The 27,064-nt window shown below is 43.4% G+C and overlaps 1 protein-coding gene across 6 annotated transcripts in view; it reads left to right on the forward strand.

Moving 5' to 3' along the window:
- AKT1 (AKT serine/threonine kinase 1) overlaps positions 1–27,064 on the forward strand; it is a 111,079-nt gene that overhangs the window by 58,494 nt on the left and 25,521 nt on the right. For 4 of the 6 annotated variants that reach the window (XM_077266416.1, XM_077266408.1, XM_077266433.1 and 1 more), the window contains exons 3-9: positions 5,354–5,482; positions 8,199–8,310; positions 16,487–16,634; positions 17,900–18,031; positions 23,640–23,705; positions 24,376–24,444; positions 26,005–26,130. In XM_077266416.1, coding sequence (XP_077122531.1) covers positions 5,354–5,482; positions 8,199–8,310; positions 16,487–16,634; positions 17,900–18,031; positions 23,640–23,705; positions 24,376–24,444; positions 26,005–26,130 — 782 coding nt within the window. The remainder of the gene's footprint in view (positions 1–5,353; positions 5,483–8,198; positions 8,311–16,486; positions 16,635–17,899; positions 18,032–23,639; positions 23,706–24,375; positions 24,445–26,004; positions 26,131–27,064) is intronic. The other 2 variants (XM_077266441.1, XM_077266450.1) reach the window with 1 other exon arrangement.

Below are 27,064 nucleotides of genomic sequence, written 5' to 3' on the forward strand. Positions count from 1 at the left end.
AGTGCGCGCTGATTTTTCTTAAATGGCTCGGTACAGCAACAAGAGAGGAGCAGTTGGTAAATAAAGATGGATATTCTTTTGTTTCGCGGGTGCTCACTGCTCGTTATACTCCACTTACTCAGTGCGCTTCCCAGGGAGTGGCAGCTGTTTCTTATGTTGGGTACTCTATCAGGGCCAGACAGCTCCAATTCAGGAAGGCATTGTTGGAGGGGAGGGGGGGGATGCATTCTTGTTAAATTCTCAGTAGGATTAACTTTTCATATGCCAAGAGGGCAGTAGTGTCTCTCTAGACTCCTACCATGAAAAAAACAAAGATGCATTAGTTCAGCCCTTGCACGTGAGTTCTCCTCCCCGTATAATGTTTGTTTTGCATACAACAAATATTGCGGCACATGTATTAAGGAAAAAAAAACTTTTTGATACAAATTTTCAGATAATTATTATTTTTTCCCTCAAGATTTGACTTGTGTCCAAAATAAAACAAAAATTTTTTTTTATTAAAAATGTAAATACTTATATTTAAAATTTTAGTTTACTGTTTTTGTCCTCACTTCTTATTAATCTATTATGTATAAACCTGATTTAAGAAAGAAAAAAAAGTAGGATGGAAAAAAGAAGCTGAAAACAAAGTATAAATTTGATACTCCGGCAGGAAGGATACTTACAGATAAACTGAAAGGGGGGGAGAGAAAAAAGGATCCAGCGCAACAAAGACTGGATTGTTCCAAGACGTTTTCATCTCTGTAATCTGTGTCATGTCTATTGTGAAGGCCTTTCTGGCCTAAGCCCTTTTTTTTTTTTTTTTTTTTTTTTTTTTTTTTTATAATATGTACATGAATAGGACCCTTAGGACAGGCAAGTAATTAAATGAAAAACAATGAAAAAATATTCAAGTGGCGGCATAAGATTATTTTTTACATTTGATTTAGAATTTATTTAAAATTGTAATTGAAGGAAAAACTACAAAATTAAAAAAATAATAAAAAAAATTAAATGGGGCTTTTTGCCATGGATTGTAAACGCAGAAACCTCTGAAAAGTTGAGCTGTAAAAGTTTAAAAAGATGTCGTCTTTAATGGTTTTAATTTTTCTTCCTTGGCAAATATTCTGACGGACCGTTCTTGCTTATTAAATCTGTTCCGCAGATTAGCAAATTGCTTTTAGTTGTATAAAGTACTTGCCTTGCAAAATGTAAATGAAACGCAAAAAAGTTCTCCGTATGTCACAGTGAAAAATGACAATGGCAGAAATAATACATTGGACATCTGCTTGGAATCGTACATTTGCTGTGCATTTAAGGATCAGATGTTGCAAAACATACACTGTATTATTTATCTCTGTAGAAGAAGCAGTTTGACTTCCTTTATTGTGCCACCCTACTGTCATCTCAGCGGGCGCTAAATCACCAGCCGAGCAGTCTGTTTCTCATATCAAGATGCCCCATGAAGCCGGATTTTGGGTCGGATACGGAGTTGCATATTTTGGCCTTAAAGACTCTTATCAGATCCTCAAACTCTATGAACTTCTGATCACGTGAAGGGCTTGCTTATGAGATGATGGTGGAAGACTCCACATTCATGCTTCCCATACTTTATCTTGACTCTCTCTTTTTAGGGTTGGACGGGCCTACCAGAAGCCCAGGGGAATTGGTGCTACTTTGCCCCCTGCCCAGTAGGACTTAAAGTCCATCAGAAGATGAGCTGATGTTGGAGACACAAACTGTGCACATAATCTCTATGGATTTTGGTGGGGCAAATTACTTCCCACAGTGAGGCCGAAGATCCCAAAGGGAACGGTGTCTGTTATGGCACTAGTTCTGGTTCCCCTCTACAGTATGATAGAATAATTTAGTGGTAACATCCATTTTTTTTTTTTTATTGAGGCAGAGATGGTGACGGATTATCAGTGGGAGAGGAGGAAGAGGGAGTAGGTTCAGAGAAATAGCGTACGTAGGAGCAGATAATGTTATTTCTGGTAAGTGTTTTATCTCATTCCAGTGCAGGATCACAGCTACACTGCTAGTCCTGCTGTATAATGTCCTCCATGTCACTGCTACTTCTGGGGAGCAGGATCTTTATCTGTGTGTGTGCTCGGTATGGGAGACAATCTAGGATATAAGTTTATATGATGGCCAGAAATAAGGCACTTTGTTACCTGGGTGACATCATAGTAACGAAAAAGAAAAGTAAGGGCCCCAAGCAATCAGACACACATGACCTATCCTGTGGATAGGTGATGAATTGCAGTTGTGGGACAACCTATTTAATGGGTTGTATCAGCGTTTTTTGCTATTTAATCTGAGCATTATGTAGGGGCTGAGAGCCTAACTCTAGTGATGTCCCTTTTGTGTGTGCTCTAGTTTCAATATAATCAGTATTTTATCAGCAGGAGATGATCACTAGAGGACTGGATCTCGCGCGCAGGACAGTCCAGTTTATCTGTTTAGCTCCTCACCCATCAATGATTGATAGCTTGAATGACCATGCACAGTATAAACAGGAAGCTGCCAATCAGAGGTGTGGACTGGGTACTACACAGCTCAGCATTACGAGCACTGCTACATCTACAACAGAGAAAATGAGGATTCTATCAACACTTTACCAAGCAGCCTAGTAAGTGACATTGCTGGAATCTGGGTCTCTACCCCTACAGTATGGAGCTCTCTGATTCCATAGCAAAAATCTGCTGATAGATTCCTTTTAAAGCTCTTTTCACTTGATGGGCCACATATAAACAGAACACCAATGCCACTTACAGGTTTTCAACTGCATCTGCATGCAGAATATCCATCATCTCAGGTGACCCTTAGTTTTATTCCTCAAGAACAAAAAGAAGATTCCTGGCAAATTATGGCCTTTATTTCTCGATACAGCTTCCCCTCTGCTGGCTCCATTTTTTTAAATTTTCGGTTAACAGTTTGAGAGTGGAGACTAACATCTAAAGTGTCTGCAATATACAGCACACATAGGAGAGCAGGAATTCCTCATTTCTCTCTCTATGCAGCGCATGTACAGAAGCACCGGCAGCATGTAGGACATTACCAAGCAGTGTAGCTGTGCATCCAGCACTAAGGTGAGATAAAACACTTACTATACAGCAATAGCAATAATGTGTCTTTGATCCCCTGTTTTCTCGCCCCACCCATCTCTCATCCTCTTAATTTTTGGAGAGTTGGCAACACTGTTTGGGCAGCCATTAACAAGGGGGAAGTTGTGCTTTAATCTTAGTTCTGCCTATTGTATCCTCAATTTTTCCTCCCTGTGAGTGAATGATAGCCTCCATGCAGTCACTGTTATGGGACCGCTGGCACATTGCATGTTTTGTCTGAGATTTCTTATGGTACGATCATGATCAGGATTGTCTGGAAAATATCGTGCCCAGGAAAGTATGATTAGAGGGCCTAAGGCAAGGCCAGCCTGGGGGTAGCAATGCCCTGCCGGACTAGTCCTGAATCATTTGAAGAGTGGAATAAGTTAGTGAACCACCAAAAGGTGTTACTAGAATACATAAATTGGCATATATACCGTCATCGTAGTGTTTGGTTTATAGTTTATTATGCATTCAGTGTGTATAGAATTTTTTTTCTTGGTTTCTGAATCTGACGACTTACTTGCTGAAATTTAAGGGAATGCTAATTACTCTTGGCACATTTTTCAGTCTCTTACATATCCCTTATGAAAACCAGTGCTTATTTTGCATAAATTGTAGACTGACCTTAGGTTAGGTTGGTGGGAATGAGGCTTCGCGCACCAACATCGTATTTACCAGGACTGGGACACTCGTTCCTGGGATTGGTAAAGTTCACTTGGGCTGGACTCCCAATTAGAGAATTCGAATTTTTCCTAGGAATATATCATACATGTATGTGCAGTGCTGAAACCTGGTTCGTAAGGTTTGTTTTCTGGACCATCGCTATATGCCTTTGCCCAATCAGCTGTTGGCCGGAAGCATTGGGGACGAGCTGGTGGCTTTCAGATTAGAAAAGATTGCTTTTCATTGATTCAGTTATTTCCTGTCTCCAGTCCCATGTGGTAGCTTTATGGGGATAGAAATCACAAAGTATCCATAGTCTTGGTCAGAGAATTGTGGTCATCCTTGTTGGGAAGTCTTGGGGTCTTGGCAAATAGTCTTCCGATAATCTAAACCAGGACAGAAGTCACACTTTATGCTAACTTATGCCACCCCTTTATCATTTGCATAGCATTTCCCAGCATCTTCTTCTGATCTGCTCAATTCACATTGTTCTGGTTGTCTTATCCACCGATGAAGGCTTTTATCCAGACGAACTAAAGAAATTCGGAAGTAAAGGCAAACCACAGTATTGTTCTCCAGAGAGCTCACCGGACAATTGCTGCACCTTATCCAATCAGATCTTTCAGCAGCAATTCATTGCCTTGATTTTACTTTAAAGTTTAGCCTGTGAGAATGTCAGGCTACTGCAAAGACAAGGGTATTCGCTTCCAAATCTGCAGAATACAAAGCTTTATGGGTCTTCACAGAGAAAACATTTGCAATAGAAAACTCTTAGACATTTAGAAATGGTCTCCAACTTCTGGTTCTTCGGCAACGCTGCCAAGTTACAACTCGCCTGGGCTGACTGGGAGCTGTGATTTTGCAACTGATGAAGGAGCCATTTGTAATTTTAAAGAAGTTTTATGGTTTATAAAGCAGAAATCGCCGGGGGGGACAGGTTTTTGAAAATGGAAGACTATTTACATGCCAACGGCAATGGTCATTTCCCAAGTCCTTTCCAGTTATAAATGGATAACCATTCGACGTAAAACAAGATAGTTGCTGTCAGTGATGTCCTTGACCTGTTTGGACAGCCTGTGTCTGGTGTGGCAAAGCCTCACGATGTCTGATTTTACTCACTGGCGAGCACTTTACTGTCCGTTTGCACAACCAGGTTATGAATATTTGCTGTGGACTGTGTAGGTGCACCACCCAAAGTGGTCAGTGATCTTCGTAAATAGCTTATGGGCCTGTTCAGAAAATATTGTTGAGAAGAGGTGATAATCTTGTGGTGGTCAGTGGACCAATTGGTGGTTTTCTGGTTAGCACAGTTTCCATGCATATTTGGGGCCCTGGGTTTGAATCCAACAAAAACAAACATCTGCATAGAGTTTATATGTTCTTGCTAATATTTATGTGGCTTTCCTCAGTCTACTCGGGTTTCCTCTCACTCTCCAAATTCCTATATTAATTTGGAATTTAGATCGTGAGCCCCAATGTGGACACGAGTGACTTTGTACTGCTCTGCCGATTATGTTGGGACTTATGAATAAAGGACGTCTGTGCCTAAATCCTATGATATTGACATGACCACCCTTGTCTTTTTATTTTTTATTTTTTAGGTGAGTACATAAAGACCTGGCGGCCCCGTTACTTTCTCCTCAAGACTGACGGTACTTTTATTGGTTATAAGGAACGTCCTCAAGATGTCGACCAATTAGAAACCCCTTTGAACAATTTCTCCGTAGCCAGTAAGTATATTTGCACTTTTAATAAATTCCAGTTGGTAGAGAGAGATGAAAACTATTCATGTATTCTGGCACCGCTTTTGGTGACCTATGGACTCTTATAGATTGGCTTACCTCAATGAGTTATCAAGGTGCCAAACCATAAAATTAGCTCTGCTGCTTCAGAGTCTGACGTCACCTGAAGGTCTAATGCATCCACATAGAAGGCCCATGTTGTTTTGCAGTGGGTTAAGGTTTTTGGTGTCGATATCACCTCCTTCCTTTTGGCTTTCCTCCTATTCTTTCTTCTCCACATCCACAGATAAGCTTCCTACTTTTGTTTATGGTCAGGACATTTGTTAGCACTCTCGAAAGTCTGACATAATGAATCTCATGTATTCCCATTTATTTTTATTTTTTCTTGGCCGCATCACGAACATTCTAAGAATTTCTGCTTTTATTTACACCATGTGTTCCATTTCCTGCAGGAAGTTGATGGGAAACGTTTGAATAATATCTAGAAATATTGTTTGTCTCGAAGTCAGTCCTGCCACTAGTATGTAGAGGAGACGTGCCACTTCAATGGGTTTCCGGAAGATGTAATGTTGTGCCCATGGTGCTTCCTAAAAAATGAAGATGCCAAAATCATCACTTGGAGCAGGAATAATTAGGTGGAAGCCACTTTTTTTTTTTACTGCTTTGGTCTCCAGACTCGGATTGAGTTTATTGGCTTGCATAAACTCACCACCTTTCAATGGTTCACATCTGTTGGCATTTGTGCTGCCTTGTTTCCACCAACTAAAGGCCAGGACATGAAGGGGAGTTCCTTTTAGCTTATGAGTTCATACAGCACCACAGATTGTCATTTGGTACCTCCATATAGCACCATATACTTGAGTATTCACAAGAAGAAATGGCTCTTGAGCAGGCGTGGACAATTCATTTTTCTGAGTGGCCACATGAAAGACCATAACTGTTGTGGATGGCTGAAAAATAGGCTGAAATTAATGCTGCTCATTATTATTAACATATTATAATTGTTATGTTAATATTATATCCCTTATTATTGAGCAGAATTAAGAATGCTGACATCCCCCCAATATACCATATCAGCCTGCACACAGCCCTCCTATGTACATTGTGAGCTCCCACATAGCCTCCCTAAATACAGTGTGAGCCACCACATAGCCACCCTTTGTACTGTATGAGTATTTCTACTGCAAGGATGGTGGACATTTGTACCTCTAAAGACCTTGACATCTACCGGCATTAATTCTTAGTTAAAGCCTGGCAGTGGCCATACTTAGGCCAGTTTCACATTTCCAACATTGTCAGTCAGAATAAGGACCACCATGTCCAGACTGGCCATTGCTCTCCTGACCCGAACTCTGTAGTCCCATGTGTCGATGGGGCTGCTGAGTTTGGGTGAGTGGCTTCATAGCCTGTCTCGTCCATTGAACTTGGGCCGTGATTGTTGAATGTTTGATTCCAGCCAATGTAAAACCAGAGTGGTGTGTTTTTTTTTTTTTGTTGTTTTTTTTTATAATGGTGGGTGACTTTGGAGGAGAAACTGAGACCCAGTGTACACGTAGCTTACCGGGCGCATTACAAGTCGCAGTCAGGTTGAGGTTCTTTTGTAAAAATTACAACACAACTTACGATGGTAGTGTTGACTACATCCTTCTAGTGTACATTTTGACATGAGCCACTTTAGGTGTAGCGGCTTCGTTACGCGGACCCATGCAAAATAATATTTGGTCATTTTCATAAATGCAGTGCATTGGGCTAAAATTAAAACTTGTTTATTTCTCTCATCTGCTAACCCGCATTTGTTTTAATTAACTTGACATGTAATTAATGATGCTTCCGCTGCAAGGTAATTAAACCTGGTTTTGTTTTTACTGTTCGCACACCATAAAGCTCTCAGTTTAGCAAAATGATGATCATCGGGGACGATAAAATAATTTCATATGATAACTGCGCAAAGCAAGGTACCCCCTGCAGACGCCCGAGCTGATTAATTACCTCGTCTTGTACCCGCTAATAAACAACTTGCATATTTTTGTGACCGTTTAGTTTAGGAGCGATGTGCTTTGTTCCTTCCCCATTGCTGTGATTTATTTTTTTTTTAACCTGCAGAATTTTCGGGCATTACATATATATGCTAATTTCCACTAACTATTGCAAGGGGGAGAGGGCAGAATTTCTTCTCTGGGGCGGTTACTTTTTTTCCCCCCCTGTATGATGTTGTCCAATCATAAGCATGAAGTGTCATACAGGGGAGAAAAAAGTAATCACCCCAGAGAAGTAATCTCCAACTCCAACTAAAGTTTACAAGCTAATATCTCCACAACGGAGATGAGAAATTAATAATAAGTTCTGTCCGGTTGGCCAGTTCCTTTTTCAAAAGGGTATACCTCTCCTTATTTAGTATGGTGTTCCCCTATAATGGGATATATCCGTTGGTTTATTGTCTTAAGCTACAGAGGAAGGATGTAGACCTCCATAAGTGAGTACACATTTATTTGGAAATAATATATTTTATATTTAACCCTTCAGTTTTCTGTCAGCTAATTGCCGCACAAATTTGTAGATGGCGTTTATGCTAAGGGTGCGGGTTTTGCTGCTGATTACTCCTGTTTGCCAGGTCTAATCAAGACAAATGATTATTTGAAGAAGCTCAGGAACCATTTTTCTTTTCTTTTTTTTTTCTCTTTCCCCCATATTTCTCATGTGATAGAATGTCAATTGATGAAGACAGAACGACCAAAACCAAACACATTCATCATCCGATGCCTCCAGTGGACCACAGTTATAGAGAGGACGTTTCACGTGGATTCTCCTGAGGAGAGGTATGTGATTTTTTTTTTTTTTACATTTAGCCCACGATGGCAAAAACATGACCATGTATGTTTTAGTGCTGGTGAATGTATAAACACTGCGCATATATGACCATCGCCCCATTTGATGTTTTTGGAAAGGAAACCTGAGATCCCCTTTTTAGTGAACATGGTGGTCTCCAACTGCAGGCAGATGATTAAATGTTCATGTGATATACTCCACAGAGTTCCTGGTGGGCTAGGGTAGAAATGAGCATAGTGCCAGCTGCCCTGATCTCAGTAAAGAAGTTATTGCTGACTTTTTTGCTCCTCTTGGATTTTGGAGACATTAATACCAGCTTCGCTGATAATCTAGGAGTATGGTAAGGTTAATGCCACCTTTCCTGTTTGTCTAGGGTAGTGGAGAGATTAATGCCATCTGGCTTCCTTGGTGATCTGGGGATGCGGAAAGATTACAATCACCAGTGAAGTGGTCATTAATATCTCTACTAGTATAGACTACCATGGATGCCATCAAGAGAGATTAATGCCTGCATCCCTAGTGTTTTCAGGAGGTCCTTGGTGGTGTGGGATTGTGGAGAAATTGATGACCACCTTCCCTGGTAGCCTGGGGTTGTGCTAACGTTAAAACCCTTTTCTAAATTGCAGTTGACCTAATGATCAGCAGATCACCAGGAGAACCACTCATAAACCCCATGAGAAGGTCTATCTGGTCGCACGCTTACCTGCTGAAGGCTGACAATGTAGCGATGAATGGTGGTCATTCACATGATGTTACTGTTTGTAGAGTGCGGCCTAGGTGGGAAGACCTCTCCATGACTTTCAGGTGCTCTGAAAAGGGATTGTCCTGATGACATGACCCCTCGTCTGATGGTGGGAAAATTGGTGAAATATAAAGGGTAGCTCCAAGGTTACTATAATTCCCATCTCCCTTGGAGTCAGGACGTTGGGTGTGTCGGTGAACGAGGGTACCTCCGGACCGGGTGATGCGATGTCTGAAGGTTCCCCTGTAGAGAGTAGAGGTTTCGGACTTCGTTTGGGAGAATATCCTCAAACCCTTTAATACATTCTTTTCATGTGTTTTGGCTCTTTTTTTTTTTTAAGAAGTCTGTGTAACCTCAGACCGGCCTCACTCCATGGTGCAGACATTGAAGGTGGTGGAGGAGGGGAGATCAGCAAAACTGTGACCTCCTATCGGGTCCTTTTAAAGACCTGTTGGGAGTGTGATGCTTTTGACTCTGAAGTTTCACTGCCTGTGTAAATTAGGGAGAATAATGGCAGGTAGTCGTAAAGCGGCGGATACAAATGAATGGCTGCTGCTGAAGAATCAACCTTTTTCATGTTAGGAGCCACATTTAATGTATACAGACGTTTAGGTTTGACACTTTGAGCCAAAAAAGGAAAACCAGCCACGAGAGCTAGTGAATCTTGTTTAATTCCTAAAAGTCTGTCCAGATAAGTAGAACGTGTTTGTGTGTGTGTATGTATGTATGTATGTAAGCATGCATATATATATATTATATAATATAGTGTGTGTGTGTGTGTATATATATATATATATATATATATATATATATATATATATAATTTTAGATGGTGGCCCGATTCTAACGTATCGGGTATTCTAGAATATGCATGTCCACAACATAGTATATTGCACAGCCCAAGTAGTATATTGCCCAGCCACGTAGCATATTGGCCAGTCAAGTAGTATATTGCCCAGCTATGTAGTATATTGCCCAGTTACGTAGTATATTGCCCAGTTACGCAGTATATTGCCCAGTGACGTAGTATATTGCCCAGTTACGCAGTATATTGCCCAGTGACGTAGTATATTGCCCAGTGACGTAGTATATTGCCCCTTGTAGTCCTGTCGCCTCCTTCTCGCGCAGGCCCTGTGATGACGTCGCGGTCACATGACCGTGTCGCGGTCACATGACCGTGACGTCACAGCAGGGCCTTCTCGCGCAGGACCTGTGATGACATCGCGGTCACATGACCGTGACGTCATGGCAGGTCCTTCTCGCAGACCATCCTTGCCACCGGAACCTGCCGCTTGCATGAAGCGGTCACCGGAGCGTCGCGAGGAGCGGGAAAGGTGAGTATATGATGATTTTTTATTTTTTTTAATTATTTTTAACATTCGATGTTTTTACTATTGACACTGCATAGTCAGCATCAATAGTAAAAACTTGGTCACACAGGGTTAATAGCGGCGGTGACGGAGTGTGTTACCTGTGGCATAATGCGGTCCGTTACCACCGGCATTAACCCTGTGTGAGCGGTGACTGGAGGGGGAGTATGGAGCAGGCGCCGGGCACTGAATGCAGGGGAGTAGGGAGGGACTAATCGGACTGTGGCCGTTGCTGATTGGTCGCGGCAGCGATGTCAGGCAGCTGGCGAGACCAATCAGCGACTTGGATTCCATGACAGACAGAGACCGCGACCAATGAATATCCGTGACAGAAAGAAAGACAGAAGGACAGAAAGACGGAAGTGACCCTTAGAGCATTATATAGTAGATGTGTATATATATGTGTATATGTACATATATTATCTAATATATAAAGCTGAATGTGTGTATGTGTGTATGTATGTGTGTATGTCCGGGATTGGCATCTGAACCGTCGCAGCTACAGCCACAAAATTTTGCACAGTCACACGTCTGGACCCCGAGAGCGTCATAGGCTATGTTGTGAGGTGACATTTTAACCCCGCACTTTCCAATTCACCAAACAATTTTGCCCCTATCTACATAATGGGGAAAAAGTGAAAGGAAAAGTGTTGGAGGCGTCGCAGCTACAGGCACAAAATTTTGGGGAGGGTGTGAGGTCCACACGTGGCTTGGTTCACAGACTTCTGGTATGTTGTACTGACATGCGGTCACGGTATCTAATCTATGCTGCGCACTTGCGCTTATGATATGCCTTTAGCATGTGTGGTTCTTCACCTATGATGTGTTTGGTTGCATTGCCCACTCCAGTCATGCCCCTGTCTTATGGTCTTTTATATGTATGTTTTTAACAATAAAAGTTTTTCTATTTTGCATTAATCTGAGTTATGTATGGACTTTTTCCACCAATTTTCCTGTGGTTTAATTAGGCACAAAATTTTGCACAGTCACACGTCTGGACCCCGAGAGCGTCAAAGCTATGTTGTGAGGTGAAATTTTAACCCCGTGCTTTCCAATTCACCAAACAATTTTGCCCCTATCTACATAATGGGGAAAAAATGAAAGGAAAAGTGTTGGAGGCAAATTGACAGCTGCCAGATGTGAACAAGGGGAACTTAAAGAATGAGAGTGATGGCGCCAAAGAGTATATACTGTACAGTTGCTAAGGTGGGGCCCCGACATGGGATAATCACCACACCACCACGGGGATATGAACACACACACAAAATGCGCCACACACTACCACGTGCTCGAACACATATACCACCCTCAGCGCACATTTCACCACACATACACCAACCTCGCCACATAAAGTCGAAACACAAAAGTCGCCGCTCAAAACTCGCCACGCGCAAAACTCTCCACATGCAAAACTCGCCACACGTGCAAAACTCACCTCATGGAAAACTCGCCACACGCAAAACTTGCACACGCGGAAAAATTGCCACATGCACAAAAGTTGCAACACATGCAAAAGTTGCCTCACACAAAACTTGCACATACTCAAAAGGCACCACACATAAAACTCGCCACGCGCAAAACTCGCCATGCGCAAAACTTGCTGCACACAACTTGCTACACTAACCTGTCACATGCAACTCAACACACAAAAAGTTGCTACACGCATGTCGCCACACAAAACTCATCTCACAAAAGTCGCTACATGCATGTCGCCACACGCAACTCAACACACACAACTTGACACACGAAACTCGCCCTAAAACACACACAAGTCTGGTATTATCCTTCAAAAATAAAAATATGATTAATAAGCAGACAAACTACAAGAGCAACAAATGTACCATATAGGAATCCGGCAGCTGTCAGTCACATGACCAGTCTATTATGTGTATGTGTGAGCTAATATATACTGCCAGGGGGTGGGCTTACTGTTGGCTGGGGATTTATCAGGCTGCCAATTTAGCTTACAAATACTGAGGTAAAAATACTGACCAAATAACGTGTGAACGAGGTCTAATACAGGAGGAGATGACATACAGATATATACTATATACAGGAGATGACACACAGGTATATACTATTTACAGGAGGAGATGACACACATATATACTATATACAGGAGAGATGACACAGGTATATACTATATAGAGGAGGAGATGACATACAGGTACATACTACATACAGGTGGAGATGACATACAGGTATATACTATATACAGGAGGAGATGACACACAGGTATATACTATATACAGGAGCATATTACCTACAGGTATATAGTATATACAGGAGGAGATGACACACAGATATATACTATATATAGGTGAGATGACACACAGGTATATACTATATACAGGAGGAGATTACATACAGGTATATACTATATACAGGGGAGATGACACACAGCAGGTATATACTATATACAGGGGAGATGACATACAGGTATATACTATATACAGGAGATGACATACAGGTGTATACTATATATAAGGGAGATGACAAACATGTATATACTGAGGTGAAAATGAGAGGTGTGAGGGAAAATAGTGGAGTGATCGGAAAATGACAGATGTGAGGTCGAAATGACAAGTGTTAGGGGGGAATGAGAGGAGTGAGGGGCAAAATAAGAGGAGTGAGGGGGAAAATGAGAGGTGTGAGGGAGAAAATGAGAGATGTGAGGGGGAAAATGAGAGATGTGAGGGGGAAAATGAGAGATGTGATGGGGAAAATGAGAGACGTGATGGGAAAATAAGAGAAATGAGGTGCTATAACTAACCACAGATATTTACTATGCCCAGGCAACGCCGGGCTCTTCAGCTAGTATTATATATATTTTAACTATAGAAAATTTTTTTTTATGCCATCTGTACATGGGTTATGCTCTTGTTTCAAGGGGTTGTTCTGTAATTCATGGGCTGGATTATCAGTGGTATGCTCTCCCCCAGTCGGTCAGGCTGCTCTGGTGCTCTGCTCCAGTAGTGCAAACTGTGCTTTCCAGATGTCCAGGCCTGTGATTGGCTGTAGTGGTCAGGTGATTGAAATCTAGCATTATCGGAGAAACAACCGATGACGCGCTGTTCCGATCTCCCAGCATGCCCAAAGAACAACCAGTGGTAGCCAAGGCATGCTGGGAGTTGTACGATCACAGCAATTTAGGATCCTGACGTCATGCACATAACATGGTCTGGTAGCACTACTTTCCAGGAGGTTAATGGGAGTATTTTTGATGCCCGGGAAATTGGCCACTATCCCTATGAAACCTCTGTCATGCCCTTTTTTACAGCAGCCTCCTGAACGGTCCAGTTGCTTAAGCCAACTAACATGCAAAATGACAGAATCTAGATCTTCATCAACTTCTTAGTTGCATGTAGCACGGCATCTGGGATTTGATTATGACCATCATCCATCAGAACTACATGCTTTGCCTTGTAAGTTGGGTTACTGCCCGTCCCGACCACCGTCGTCCAATGCTGTGTGGACTATCCCCCACCAGCACCATTGCCACATGGCCTACCCGACGCCGTTATCACCACCACTGTTACATAGTGCTGCGTGGGCTATTTCCTCCCCTCCACCAACACATCCACAGTCACCCAGGGATGCAGGGGCTATTCCCCCCCCCCCCTCCCCCCCGCACGACCACAGTCGCCCACCATCACTCACTGCTGCGAGGGCTATATAATCCTCCCACCAGCACCACGGTTGCCTGTGCTATGTGGGATATACTCCCCACCTCCAGTCGCTCAGTACTGCAAGGGCTATTCTCCAACCCCCACCTCCACAGTCTTCCAGTGCTGCGTGGGCTATCCCCCACCTTTGCCAAGTGACGCATGGACTATCCACCACTACTTTTAGGGTACCGTCTCACAGTGGCACTTTGGTCGCTACGTCGGCACGATCCGTGACGTTCCAGCGATATACATATGATCTTGCTGTGTCTGACACGCTACTGCGATCAGGGACCCCGCTGAGAATCGTACGTCGTAGCAGATCGTTTGAAACTTTCTTTCGTCGCTGGATCTCCCGCTGTCATCGCTGGATCGGTGTGTGTGACACCGATCCAGCGATGTGTTCGCTTGTAACCAGGGTAAACATCGGGTTACTAAGCGCGGCCCTGCGCTTAGTAACCCGATGTTTACCCTGGTTACCCGGGGACTTCGGCATCGTTGGTCGCTGGAGAGCTGTCTGTGTGACAGCTCTCCAGCGACCACACAACGACTTACCAACGATTACGGCCAGGTCGTATCGCTGGTCGTGATCGTTGGTAAATCGTTTAGTGTAACGGTACCCTTACAGTCACCCAGTGCTGTGTAGGCTATCCCCCACCATCTCCACAGTCACCTAGTGCTGCGTCGGCTATCCCCCACCATTACCACCTCTATAGTTGCCCAGTTCTGCGTGGTCTATCCCCCACCATCTCTACAGTTGCCCAGTGCTGCGTCGGCTATCCCCCACCATTACCACCTCTATAGTTGCCCAGTTCTGCGTGGTCTATCCCCCATCATCTCTACAGTTGCCCAGTGCTGCGTGGGTTATCCTCCACCACCTCTACAGTCACCGACTGCTACATGGTCTACCCCAACCACCAGCAGCGTGGGCTATTCTCCACCTCCACCTCTACAGTTGCCCAGTGCTGCGTGGTCGAATAGATATTCCTTGCACAACCAACATCTCCCCGTGATGCTATCCCCCACAGTCACTCAGTGCTGCAAGGGCTATACACCCCCCCCCCACTCCTTCCCACAGTTGCACAGTGCTGCATGGGCTTTTCCCACCGCCACCTCCAGTGCTGCATGGGCCCCCCACCACCACTACAGTCGCCCGGTGCTGCATGGGCTATCCCCCTTCCTACACTTTCTAGTCACCCAGTATAGTACACATGGTGTTATGTACTCTACATAGTCCTTGATAGTCTAACGCAGCCTCCAGTAGTATAATGCACACCCCTTATTACTCCAGTATTGTGGCCACCGCGTACTCACTGATTCAAAAATAAATACATACTCCCCTCACCTCTTTGCCCTGCGACTCGGCAGCTCCACTGCTCGGCACAGTGTGGATCATTGAAGTTATGTCATTGCACCCACTGCATCAAAGGCAGAGGGGGAATCATGGGAGAGGGAGCGTCACGCCACTGGGGGCCCATGGGGCAGTGGGGAGTCCTAGGCAAATTCCTAGTTTGCTGCCCCTAACACCAACCCTGCATCTGACCTTCTGACAAAAAATATATGCAACGGGTTGTAAACCGGTATGTCAGGGGTTCGTTTGGCGAGTTGTTCTCTAAGCCATAGGTAAAGGTGAAAAACCTAGCTGAAGGAGTTGGTGCAGCAGGCAGGACTTGCCAGATGACATGTAGATCACCAAGTACCAGGACAGCAGGGTTTGCAGGATGACAAGCAGACAAATGTAACAAGGAATACAAAAAGACACAGAGCCATGGAGTGCAGACACACAAGAACTGTAGATGTATAGTCAGTCAAGGAATTGCAGTCCAGGAATTATTGGCAAGCAGCAGTGATTGAAAAGGCAGACTGAATACTTGTAGAAAAGATTTACACCGTTACAACAGTGTTTGTAGTGTGAACAACATGTGAGAAGAGTTTTGTGCTTACAATAGATGAAAGGTTAACTGCAGTTATAAGACAGAAAGTAAATGTAGATAGTTGAGACACAAAAGAGTTTGCTTGAAGAGATTATTGCCAACTGAGAGAAATGGATGATGACGCAAATCCTGAAGCACACAGTACATGAAAACAAAGCGTACGGAATACATAGACACCTGCGGTAGCTGTCCGAGTCTACTTATGAACCAAATATTACTTCAATAGCTATAGATTTTGCTTTTATTTTTTCAACCGAGGTGTGGGGAGTTTGGGATACTGGTAACTAAACTCTATCCAAAAAGGATCTTAAAGCCGTAAGCGTGAGATTTCTCTAGTCCGATTGATGGCGAACTGTATAGTAAGCTTCAGGTTCTGGCTGACTACTGGGCTCAAAATGTATCACCTTGCCTCAAAATTTTTTCTTTTTAAAGAATTTTGTTTTTATTTTTTCCAGAGAAGAATGGATAAAAGCCATCCAGGCAGTAGCCGACAGCCTTAAGAAACAGGAGGAGGAGATGATGGATTTTCGGTCTGGCTCCCCGAGTGATAATTCCGGTGCAGAGGAAATGGAAGTCTCTGTTCCAAAATCAAAACACAAAGTAGTGAGTTAAACCCGTCCTATGTAGTCGCACGGTGCTGCTTAGCTTGTGTGTGACTGACCTATATAATAAGCTTGACATAGCCAGCATATGCACGCTCTGCGGAGTGTCTGAGAGCTGCACGTCCTGTCCTTCAGACAACGCAGCAATTACAAGGCGTGTTGATGGCGTCACTGTCTGCAGCAGCTCGCAGTTTGGGCTTGTTAGATTGGCTCACAGGTAGATAATAGTGCAGCCTTTTAGTTTAGTGGATCTGAACATACACAAACTGAAAAGCAGAACAAGTCAGCAATATTTGCTAAAATGTCAGTTTTTAATTTTTGCTTTTTTTTTTTTTCCCCTCAAAGCGGCAAAACCCATTGTGATTTTGAGATCTGGGCTCTGGTACCCAAGATCTGGGATTCGCTGGTCTTGAGTGGAACGGAGGTGCACATGCTCTACCCTGGCTCCATTCATTCTCTATGGCACTGTCAGAAGTTGGGACGCGCTGCAGTCCGCTTTCCTCACCAGTCCCAGAATCCATGAATGGAGCGGCAGCCGAGAGTGCGCCCCTCTGCAGAATCTGGCTCCAGATCCCCAATCTCCGTGATTGGATGGATCCCCCTCGTGATCAATAGTGAATCCCCCTGTCCAAGGAATAGGATATTTCTTCAATACATATTAATATCTATTTATTTAAAGAGGTTAAACTGTTTAAATGGATGTAAACCATTTCAAAGGGGTTGTCCATCAATAAAATAGAAGATAACTTACTGATCGTAGGGGGTCCTACTGCTCCCAAAAATGTGACTTATCTTAATGGAATGGGGAGTCCCCGAAACGTCATTGCTCACGGATCCTCTATGAATGGAGAGGATGTGCACCTGAACAATGGGAAGTAACTTCCAATCTTGCTACAAACCTTTTAAAGGGGGTTTTCAGAAGGTGAAAATTTTAAACTGACCAAAAAAAACCTACAAATAATCTATAAAGCCAATCCTAGAGACTGGTGATGGGGGGAGCTGAAGCTACAGCATGGATCACAGGAATACAATAACACTGCTGATCTTGGAGTCAGTTGTAACACATCAGCACATCCAGCTCTTTATTAGTTCAGCCGTATTTTTATATTTCAGGGAACTCCTTTTTAATATGCTGGGTAGATACTTGTATGATTTTTTTTTCCCTCTTTGAAGTGATGATTCCTCCGTGGCGAATGAATTTGTGTGCGGCAGAGTACAAACGTCTGAACCCAGGGGAGCTCAAAGTCTTTATTTTTATATCTCCAGACAATGAATGAATTTGAATATTTGAAGCTTTTGGGAAAAGGTACCTTTGGAAAAGTAATTTTAGTCAAAGAAAAAGCAACAGGAAGATATTACGCGATGAAAATTTTAAAAAAAGAAGTAATTGTTGCAAAGGTAGGTTCAACCAAACTTATTTTAGAAAGGAAAGATAAAAATAAATATAAATATAAAGTTATAGATATAAAATTCTTGTAGATGTGAGGTTTCACACCTTAGGGCAGGGGTGGGGAACCTCAGGCCCCAATGGCCCTCGATGACCTTTTATCAGGCCCCCGAGCAGATTCTCAGGGACCGCATTCTTGGGCAGGAAGGTGCATTTTGATTACAACCAGCTCATTAATTTCCTCTTGCTCTGTTAGCACACATACGCAGTGTTCCCTACCGAACACTGATGGGCATGCAATGAAAGATTACGTCCTGAAACCAGTGCCACAGTCATGATGTCCAGGAGAAGTGAAAAAAAGTGCACTTACCCGTGTATACAAAAAGTCACAATTTTATTCGGACATAATTACAGCAAAAGCAACGGAGAGTGTAGAAAAATACGGACAACGGCCGTTTCGTGCCTCAGCACTTCAACGGGTCCAAACCTTGCGTTGCTTTTGCTGTAATTATGTCCGAATAAAATTGTGACTTTTTGTATACACGGGTAAGAGCAACTTTTTTTCACTTCTCCTGGACTGTTATGTATTACTTGTAAGATGCACCCCGTTGTATAAAAAGGATTTAACACCGGCTTTTCAGTAAAGGGTGATTTCAAAAAAACGGAGTCTAGCCAAGATACAGCGGTGCGGAGGTTTTTCTTCCTTTTTTCACTGTAAGAAACAGTCATGATGTACTTTGTGGGCGGAGTGTGTACGGCCCCCGAAGGATGGTATAAATATCCAAATGGCCCTTGGCAGAAAAAAGATTCCCCACCCCTGCTGTAAGGGGATGCGTTGAGCCACAAAATTTGCTTGACTCAAACTCCCACACCAGTTATCACATACTAGATGGTGGCCCGATTCTAACACATCGGGTATTCTAGAATATGTATGTATGTGTATAGCACACACATAGTATATAGCACAGCCCACGCAGTATATAGCACAGCCCACGCAGTATATAACACAGCCCACGTAGTATATAACACAGCCCACGTAGTATATAACACAGCCCACGTAGCATATAACACAGCCCACGTAGCATATAACACAGCCCACGTAGCATATAACACAGCCCACGTAGCATATAACACAGCCCACGTAGCATATAACACAGCCCACGTAGCATATAACACTGCCCACGTAGCATATAACACTGCCCACGTAGTATATAACACTGCCCACGTAGTATATAACACTGCCCACGTAGTATCTCAAACAGTCTGAAGGTGGTTCCATCAGAGAAAATAACTTTATTCCAGTCCCCTGCAGTCCAGTTCCTATGCTTCCTATACCTATTTTATCTAATTAAAGGGACACGGTCACCCCCTCCAGCCGTTATAAACTAAAAGAGCCACCTTGTGCAGCAGTAATGCTGCATTCTAACAAGGTGGCTCTTTTAGTTTTTGCTTCTGTTATTCCCTCAATAAAGCGTTTTATAATTTTCCCCAAATACCTATCTTTGTACCTGGAGGCGGGTCTGAAGCCTCCTCTGTGAAGCGCCCAACTGCTGTCACTCATCTCTTCTGGGGCGATGGTCGCCGCCCCCTGCGCGCTGTTCTTCTTAAATCCGGCGCCTGCGCTGTGCGTGCCTGGGGCAGGCGCAGTGTTCATTGGCCGTCCTATCGCTGATGCCGGGTTCCGTTCTGCGCCTGTGTTATGCATTATGCATAGTGCGGGGCTGGGATTCCTGGGCATGCGCACTGCGCTTGTCAGACGCCCCCTCAGGTTCCCCGCCTTCCAGCGTCGGTCTGTGCAGGAATCTGCCCAGGAATCGCCGCCCCGCGCTGTGCATAATGCATAACACAGTGCGGGGCGGGGATTCAGCAACAGGGTGGCCGCACTGCCCGCACAGGCGCAGAACGGAACCCGGCATCAGCGCTAGGACGGCCAATGAACACTGCGCCTGCCCCAGGCAGGCACGCACAGCGCAGGCGCTGGATTTAAGAAGAAACAGCGCGAAGGGGACGGCGACCATCGCCCCTGAAGAGAAGAGTGACGGCAGTTGGGCGCTTCACAGAGGAGGCTTCAGACCTGCCTCCAGGTACAAAGATAGGTATTTGGGGAAAATTATAAAACGCTTTATTGAGGGAATAACAGAAGCAAAAACTAAAAGAGCCACCTTGTTAGAATGCAGCATTACTGCTGCACAAGGTGGCTCTTTTAGTTTATAACGGCTGGAGGGGGTGACAGTGTCCCTTTAAGCCCCTTCAGATTGTTTGGAGCATCAAAAAAAATAACCAGAAAATCATTACTATGATTGTTAAGTAGTATAAAAAAACCTCATGTTATTTGACAATTAACAATAAAAATATGCTTTAAAATACAATACAAAGGATCCACACAACATAAAGAAACAGGAAAAAAAAGAGGAAAGGGGTGGAACAGCTTGAAACTCCACTGTATGGTAACATGTAAGTGAAAATATAAATGAATACCGTAATATACATACATACATGTATGTATACCTATATGAAAAGAAGGATGCAGTGATCACCAGGAAATGGTTCTGGGAGTAGCTGCGGACTGTATTATGAGGTTCTAGAGTAGCATGCCGAGTGTATCATGAGGTTCTGGAGTAGCTGCAGAGTGTATTATGAGGTTCTGGAGTAGCCACAGAGTGTATTATGGCTATATACTATGTGGCTGCTATATACTACGTGGCTGTTATATACTACATGGCTGCTATATACTACGTGGCTGCTATATACTATGTGGCTGCTATATACTATGTGGCTGCTATATACTATGTGGCTGCTACATACTACGTGGCTGTGCTATATACTACATACTACGTGGCTGTGCTATATACTACATACTACGTGGCTGTGCTATTTACTACATACTACGTGGCTGTGCTATATACTACATACTACGTGGCTGTGCTATATACTACATACTACGTGGCTGTGCTATATACTACATACTACGTGGCTGTGTTATACACTACGTGGCTGTACTATATCCTGCACCCCGAATCCCCGTCATCCTGTGACCAATCAGCGACAGACGCAGTCCAGACGTGGGATTTAAACACCTCTTCAGTGATTGGTCGCGGACGGCCGTGAACTACTAATCAGCGATATTGGCGCGGTATTTAAACACCGCTTCGGTCATTAGTCATGCCCGGCCGGCCGTGACCAATCAGCGACAGGCGCAGTCTGGCCACGAATTGGCTCCAGATTTGAACCACGCTTCGCTGATCAGCCAGCCAGGCGCGACCAATCAGCGATATTGGCGTGGAATTTAACCCCCACTCACAGCGCTACGTACATACATACATACATATTCTAGAATACCCGATGGTGGCCCGATTCTAACGCATCGGGTATTCTAGAATATGTATGTATGTATATAGCACACACATAGTATATAGCACAGGCCACGTAGTATATAGGAGCCATGTAGTATATAGCAGCCACGCAGTATATAACACAGCCCACATAATGTATAGCACAGGCCACGCAGTATATAACACAGGCCACGCAGTGTATAGCACAGCCCACGCAGTATATAGCACAGCCCACGCAGTATATAGCACAGCCCACGCAGTATATAGCACAGCCCACGCAGTATATAGCACAGCCCACGCAGTATATAGCACAGGCCACGCAGTATATAGCACAGGCCACGCAGTATATAGCACAGGCCACGCAGTATATAGCACAGGCCACGCAGTATATAGCACAGGCCACGCAGTATATAACACAGGCCACGCAGTATATAACACAGGCCACGCAGTATATAACACAGCCCACGCAGTATATAACACAGCCCACGCAGTATATAACAGGCCACGCCACGGTGGCTTAGTGGTTAGCACTGCAGCCTTGCAGCACTGGAGTCCTGGGTTCAAATCCCACCAAGGACAACATCTGCAAAGAGTTTGTATGTTCTCTCCGTGTTTGCGTGGGTTTCCTCTGGGCATTCCAGTTTCCTCCCACATTCCAAAGACATACTGATAGGGAATTTAGATTGTGAGCCCCATCGGGGACAGCGATGATAATGTCTGTAAAGCGCTTCGGAATATGTCAGCGCTATATAAAAATAAAGATTATTATTATTATATAACAGTGGCCACGCAGTATATAACACAGGCTACGTAGTATATAACACTTCCCACGCAGTATATAATACTGCCCACGTAGTATATAGCACCCACGCAGTATATAACACAGCCCACGTAGTATATAGCAGTTTAGGCACCATATCCCTGTTAAAAAAAAAAAAATAATAATTAAAATAAAAAATTGTTATATACTCACTCTCCGGCGTCCAGCGAAGCTGTCCCTATGCGCTCGCGGCTGCCGCCAGCTTCCGTTCCCAGAGATGCATTGCGAAATTACCCAAATGACTTAGCGACCTCGCGAGACCGCTAAGGGTTAATTTCGCAATGCATCTCTGGGAACGGAAGCTGGCGGCAGCCGCGCGCGAATCGGCGGACGACGGAAGGCGAGAATAGCAGGTTTTGGGTTTTTTTTATTATTATTTTTAACATTAGATGTTTTTACTATTGATGCTGCATAGGCAGCATCAATAGTAAAAAGTTGGTCACACAGGGTTAACAGCAGCGTTAACAGAGTGCGTTACACCTTGGCATAACGTGGCCCATTAACGCTGCCATTAACCCCGTGTTAGCGCTGACTGGAGTGGAGTATGGAGCGGGCGCCGGGCACTGACTGGACGGAAGTACGGAGGGACTAATTCTCAGCCGGGCTGTGCCCGTCGGTGATTGGTCACGGCCTGCCGGCTGCGACCAATCAGCGACGCGGGATTTCCGTGACAGACAGACAAACAAACAGACGGATGTGCCCCTTAGACGAATATATATATATATATATATATTACCCAGGAATGGATGTTGGTGGGGAGCAAGCGGCCATGTTGTAATCATGGAAAGTCTCTTTAATTTTTATTGACCTGCTGAGCCCTTCAGAGGTGCAGGCAGTGGTGTAGTGGGGTGACACATGGGTAGTTGCCCTAAATGCGAAATTCGAAAGGTCACAACATAAAAAAAAAAAAAAAGAATAACAAACAAACAAACATTAGTGCCAATCATGCAGGAGTTCAAGACCCCTGCAACCTGCATGGGCAATAAGATGAGGAAGCAATAGAGCAGCACCACGTCGGTGTTGGTGGCACCACTAGCGATGGTCTGTTGTGTTTTCGAGGGAGGAGTTGAACTCAGTTTCCTTGGACTTGATAAAAACATTTTTTGGGGGAGTGGCACAAAGGGGGCATTATCACCAGGTTAGGAAGTGTATGTGGGCTGGAAAATCACATTGCACCACTTTGTATTTGTCCTCTCTCAATTGGATGGGGGAGGGGACCCTATTCGTATTTTTACTCAATGTATTATTCATAAAATGTTAAAAAAATATATGTGGGGACCACAGATGACAAGAGCGCCACTTTGATCCTGCTGCTGTAAATGGTATTGCAGCAGATCTGCCTGAACAAGGCTAAGCTACAGTTCCCCTTGCTGATAGAGGCGCTCTGGGGGTAGAATTAAAAAAAAAAAAAAAAAAAAAAAAAAGAAAGTAACATTTATTATTATTTATTTATTTTTTAAATATCAGGATGAAGTAGCGCATACACTGACGGAAAACCGCGTCTTACAGAATTCTAGGCATCCTTTCCTAACCGTAAGTATAAAATGGTGTTGCCTGAGCTGAAGACGTAACCTGCGCAGTGGCTGATGGGAGCATTTTTATATTATCTGCTCTAATGAGAGAAACAGGAGGCTGCGGCTCCAGATCACGTAGAAGTAAATAAGGCACTTGCTCGTTGTCCCTCGGTCGAGTGCCTATTGCGGGTAATCCCAACCGTCACTTTTCTGCAGCAAATTGGCTTACCAGGAATCTGCAACCTGACCATCTCTGGTTAGGGGTCCGGGAGGCGGTCCTACTCGATGTACTAGCCTTCTTTCTATGGGACCGCCCCCTGGACTCATAAGCACTGAGCGATCACTGATCTAGGGCAATTATTAATTTAATTTGAATATTGGGTCCTTGGATTAAAAAAAAAAAAAAAAATTCCTGAATCTTCATTTGTTTGTAAGCTTTTGTCATATTGTGGAAAAGGGGACTCTGATATGTGGCAGTTGTGAGGTGACCGGGATGAGGGCTTCTATTACTGGTACCTCCCTCTTTAAAAAGTTACAGTAGTTTTATCACTTTTCTTGGGTGGGGGTGTAGGGATCCATCAGAAGGTTGCATGAAGTCGCAGTAAATGTTGTTTATTCTAAAATTGTTGCATGATCCATGAATTGTAAGTTTTGTTGTTTTTTTTTTTTTTTTTCTTTCCCCTCCCCAGGCATTAAAATATTCATTTCAGACTCATGATCGCTTATGTTTTGTTATGGAATATGCAAACGGAGGAGAGGTACGTAACGGGGCTGTTAATTTGTGAAGTTGTTTTTAGGAACATTTGTATAGGCCGAGTGCAATCCACCCTGAAGGAGGCTGACGCAATGTAACAAACTAGACTAGATTTTATAATGCAAGCTCTTAACTTTCTTATATAGACCTGACGATGCTGGTGTGCTTACTTTGAAAATTCCTATCAGAATGTCTGAATTATGTTTTTTTGAAAGTTTAAGCTGTCTCTCCACACCTAGCCTGATTGTCAGCTCCTCAATGTCCCTCCTCCCTGCTGCTGAAATTGCACTGCTTAGTACAAGCTGCAGCTATTACTCAGGCTGGGTGGGCGGCAGACATGGGAATACACTTGGACTTTTGAGCTCTTACTCTTTAGTTGGACTCCTAAAATGCTCATTTTAATATATCGATTGTACAGACATTTTTACAATGATTTTCAGAGTAAGCACACCAGCCTTATCAGGTGTAAGATCTGATTTTTATTTTTTTAAATAACGTGCAGTTTGTATTGGAAAATGTTATTGAACTCTATCCATAAGTTGCGTGGGCCTCCAAATGAGTCACAGACCAAAGCAAATAAAGGAAGTAGAAAGGTTTCCTGCCGTTATCAAGTCCTAATAAAGGGAAGACTTCCTTTTTAGAATAGAACAAAGAAAAGCCATGCTTACTGCATCCCGCTCACAGTAGTGATGACATCCCGACCTCTGGTCATCTGACCCTGCAGCCAATCGATGACTTCAGTAGTCAGTTCACATGATGTCCTTGCTTCCAGTCCAGTGGAGAGTGTCAGGATTTTTGTGTAATTTTTTTTTTTTTTTATTATTATTATTTTCGGAAATGGCTTTTCTAGACTCTTAACTTCCTGTTTCAGGAGACCCATGTACATTAGCTGCAATAGTCAGACTTTGACCCTATATTTTCTACTGAAGGGTCTAATGAACAAGCACAAAGGAGGAGGAGCAGGGGGAGCTGTGACATATCCAATTGTTACTGTTACAAACCTGTTGTCAGCTGTGTATAGTGGTGTTACGTGTTGTCATAATCCTGCCTCTGATGATAATGAGTCTGATGAAAACCGTTCCTGAAAGGATGGGATGTATGGGACTAAAAAAAGCCCCAGTGGTCAGTCTGAAAATTGCAAGATTACTATTTTTTTATTTTTATTTTTTAAATAAAATTGTGATATGAAAAGAAAAATTGCCAACTTTTTTTAAAAACTACATGTAACACAAAAACTCTATTTTTAAACGGTAGGTAATTTTCTGATGATTGCTTCGCTTAAAGTTAAATTACAGGATGAAAGACACCCTTAATGCGTCTGATTTAAAAAAATAAAGAAATAAAAAGTTAAAGCGCCCGACTTAGGATCAGATCATAGATGAGAATCCCAAGTGTCATACTTCACTCATCCTCTGGGGGAGCTGCAGGGAAAAGCGCTGATTGAAGGTTCCCTACACAATACAGCAGGCACATTACAGCTATAAAGCGGGATAAATGGAGGTTACTGAATTCTCAGTTGCCCCAAGCGGCCTTAATTCTAACTGTTCACTTCTTATATTTTCAGCTTTTCTTCCACCTCTCAAGGGAACGTATATTTTCTGAAGATCGAGCGCGGTTCTATGGCGCAGAGATCGTCTCCGCATTAGATTATCTTCACTCAGAGAAAAATGTAGTTTACAGAGATTTAAAGGTAACTCAGTCATGGACAATCTGTGATTTAAAAGAGCATGGTTGTTGCCTTCCACAAACAGCGCCACCCCTGTCCACGGGTTGTCTTTGGTATTGCAGCTCAGCTTAACCCTTTCTAGACATACTGAGGTGTATGGGGTGGGTTTAGACTCTGAGCCTGCTGTGATATACAGCCAGCACCTACCTTTTAACAGCAGGGATCAGAGCTCACTCTGATTGCTGCTGTTTATCCAGAGAGACTGACAGCAGCATGTAAGTGGAGCAGTCCTCTCACGTGACCGTTCCAACCCCCGCCGGCCCCACCATGACGCAGTTGCTGAAGTGTATTGAACATGTCATCAGATGTAAGTCTCCAAAGAGGACTGAAGTGTAAAAAATAAAAAAACTAAAGGGTTTAATCGTGCCCTCCCCACCTGTTTCCAGTTTGAAAATGGAATAAAAAAATTACACCCAATTGGTTTTGCTGATCTAGTAAATGTCCAATACATGCAGACATAAAACTAATAAAACCACTTACGGTACATTCCGTAAAGCGGAAAAAATGTAATAAATAAATAAAAATTATGTGTGTGCGTGTATGTATGTGTGTGTGTGTGTGTGTGTGTGTGTGTGTGTGTGTGTGTGTGTATATATATATATATATATATATATATATATATATATATATATATATATAGGAATATGTATATATCTCATCCAGGGGTTAATTGAAATAAATGGATTTGATTAGCAATACCAATGACCTGCCTCAATCTCCCTTTTCTTATTATAATTATGGGCCGTCAATATTCCAGTCCTGTAAAGCCCCTTTCAATAATGGAAGGTTAAGGAGCGCTAAACCTTAGACGCCGCTCGCTTCTAAGCTGCTGGGGTTAGGACGCGCTGCTAATATTATTTACTTCTGTACAGTTTGTTTCTGGAGTCTGTCAGAACTG

Source organism: Ranitomeya variabilis, chromosome 1 (assembly GCF_051348905.1).
Source record: "Ranitomeya variabilis isolate aRanVar5 chromosome 1, aRanVar5.hap1, whole genome shotgun sequence".
Taxonomy (NCBI): domain Eukaryota; kingdom Metazoa; phylum Chordata; class Amphibia; order Anura; family Dendrobatidae; genus Ranitomeya; species Ranitomeya variabilis.